This window comes from Crocodylus porosus, unplaced genomic scaffold (assembly GCF_001723895.1).
Source record: "Crocodylus porosus isolate Cpor-Errol unplaced genomic scaffold, CroPor_comp1, whole genome shotgun sequence".
Classification (NCBI taxonomy): Eukaryota; Metazoa; Chordata; order Crocodylia; family Crocodylidae; genus Crocodylus; species Crocodylus porosus.
This window is the reverse complement of record NW_017728949.1, coordinates 67,354,366-67,357,269: the sequence shown is the minus strand read 5'-3', so window position 1 is coordinate 67,357,269 and position 2,904 is coordinate 67,354,366. Positions and strand designations below refer to the sequence as shown.

Genomic DNA, 2,904 nt, shown 5'->3' with positions numbered 1-2,904 from the left:
AGAGTAAATTGGATGCTTATCTTGCTGGGATCCTATAACCCCAGCTGACTTCCTGCCCTTTGGGCAGGGGGCTGGACTCGACGATCTCCCGAGGTCCCTTCCAGCCCTGATGTCTATGAAATCTATGAAATCGAAGGAGTGTTTTTAAAGATCCACTGCTTCAATTTAGGGAGAATTAAACCAAAGTAAATCCCATGGCATGTACAAACACTACAAATCCTAGAGACCTCAGGGGCAGCCGGAAGAAGCAGCAAACATACAGCCCATGCTGGCTACATGCCAGAGAGACGTGCTCTGGCCTGAGCCACTCCAGGCATGTAGCTGCAGTTTCTGAATTAAGGTAAATGTCTGTTCACTTGTTTCAATTTAATCTCTGCATCTTAGACAAACCTGAAAAGACTGAATCAGTTTAGCCTCGGGCTTTTTCACTCTCCATACTTAGCCATAGGCACTATATTAACATTTGCTAAAGATAGCACCATTGTTTTTTCTTCTGGATATAAAAGTCCCTCCCAACGTACAAGAAGAATCTGTAGGCCTATTGGGTTGTGATATGGGCAACAATATATTAACTTTGAAATTAATTTTAATTAACCAGATTTTATTGACATTATAGAATATGCACTTACCATAAGCTGTCATGGTCCCAACATAAGGTCCATCTACTACATTTCTGTTTTCCTCTGCCAGTGCTTTGATATATCTTTTGCTGAGATCCAGTATTTGTTCACGAAGCACTGAACTGCTTTCATGTTGAGTTCGCTGCTGAATAGTAAAATGCAGAAGCATCATTCCCCAAATGAAGCCAAAAGTCACCAAAAAAAAGCCAAGTTTCTGAGAAGATAGTTTCCATGGAGTAAAGAAGGCCATGGCTTCCTTGAAACTTCAGTCACTACAAAGGTTCTTAAAGCATGAAACCCAGGAGCAACATCATGGTCCAGATAGCACTCGCAATGTGGAAATCAATCTCACTCTGGCTCGCTAGTTAGTATATGGCCTCCTTTCAGTTCCATTTTGCTGCAAGGGAAAAAAAAAAAAAGGAACACATGGTCACTGCAAAGTAGGGTAACTCCAAACTGTACTATGTTTGTGCTGTAACTTCTACAAAATACAAATAGACAATATGTTCTTTTTGTACATTTTTAATTTGTGTATATCAATATTTTATAATACACAAGTCAGAGCATGAACAAGCTAGAAGGGGATTTGGAAAGAGAACAAGAAAAACAGCAACGTGTATGAACAGGTGTATAATCCTTTTGAAAATCTAGACTAAAAATCAGTGCTTTAAGCAGAGTTTTCCATCCAAAATTCAAGGTAAGGAAACTTAATGCATTTTTTTGTCCGTGAAGATTTTGCAGTGCTGCCAATGTAGCGATTTAAAACAATCCTCAACATAATTCAGTTCTTAGCAAACAAGTAATTTTAGCTGGCAGTGACACTGCTATGAGTTTCTGGCAAGAGCTACGGCATATGGCGAGATAGGTAATCTGGAAAGCTGATTCCCTCAAGGGAAAAGGAAAAAGTGCTCTGCATTATTTAAGCAAATGCGCACACTCTCCCAGCTTCACTGCAGGTATTTAGAAGACAGGATGAATCTCTTCTTGTTCCTGTGTGGCCTCTTCCATCCGTCTCTACATAATCAAATACCTCTTATTTTATACCAAATCCTAGTTTAAACAGCACAGTTGTGCACAGTATTTATTGCCACATGATACCTCCTGCATTTAAAGAGTCATGGTTCCTATTTCATCATTGTCTAGAGAAGACTCAGTATATTATAATGTCAAATCCCCGCCCCCCCCCCCCAAAAAAAAAACCCCAAACCAAAAAACCCAGTATAAAACTCCATCTTTGCCAGGTCAACTCGATGCTAGCTTATACATGGTTTATCCGAATGCATCAGCTAATCCTAACTAGAACAAGACAACCTCTTTCTTAAAAGGACTGCTTTTGGCATAAAAGGTTGCAACAAAAGAAGGTAATTAAAAGGTAATTAAATACAACCTACCATATTTAAACATGGATTTGGTAAAGCATCATCTTTTTGACTTTATAATACTCCCAGACAGAATTACAGAACACAATGTTCTTTTTTCCTTTGTACTTGCACAGATAATGCAGATGTTGCTTTGTTTTAATAGGATAATTATAGAGATGTCTGCTAAAGCAGTGCTGCATGTTTGTCACAAATCCTAATCAGAAGAGTCTATTTTCAGCTCACTTAACCATTCTTTAAGGCAGGGGTATCAATCGCATCTGGTCCTATGGGCCAGGTGAGTGTTTCAGGGCCGGTCAATGGGCTGGATGAAATGGTGCAGGGCTGGACCCATGGGCCAGATCAGGCCCACCCTTTCCCCTCCTACTCCCCTCTCCCACACACTGGATCCAGCACCCATGGTACTTACTCTGGCCAGTCTGGGACCGTGCAGCATGCAACACCCACTCTGGTCCAGGGCAGACATTGCATGTAGCGGAGGTACCAGACTGGCTGACATGGCAGTATACTATAGAGATCAGTCCCAGACTGGCTAGAGTGGGTACCAGATCTGACAACTGGGGGGACCCATAGAGCCCTCCTGGACATACTGGATCCAGCACCACTCTGGTCACTCTGAGACTGCTGGACACCAGCTGGAGCAGTCACCACATGTGGCTCACATGCCAGACCACCAGCTAAAGCAGGTTGTGGATCTGGCATGTGGGGAGAACCAAGATGGGGGGGGCAAGAGGCAAACCGGCTAGCACCTGTAGCTGGGTGATGCTGCTCCTCTGGTCCAATTCAGACCACGGGCTGTATCTATGACATCCCTCCCTTAGAGAAATACAATCACCTTTGGCCTAGCTCTAGTCATGCAGGAGTTGCACCTCCACTTTTATTACACAGCAAGTAATGCAATAAAC

The 2,904-nt window shown here is 42.6% G+C and overlaps 1 protein-coding gene across 1 annotated transcript in view; it reads right to left on the bottom strand.

The window, feature by feature from the left end:
* The window catches only part of MGAT5 (mannosyl (alpha-1,6-)-glycoprotein beta-1,6-N-acetyl-glucosaminyltransferase), a 149,988-nt gene extending 148,973 nt beyond the window's left edge, over positions 1 to 1,015 (bottom strand). Inside the window, exon 1 of the mRNA XM_019554075.1 lies at positions 630 to 1,015. Coding sequence (XP_019409620.1) covers positions 630 to 870 — 241 coding nt within the window. The 5' untranslated portion in view covers positions 871 to 1,015. The remainder of the gene's footprint in view (positions 1 to 629) is intronic.
* Between the last annotated feature and the right edge of the window lie 1,889 nt (positions 1,016 to 2,904).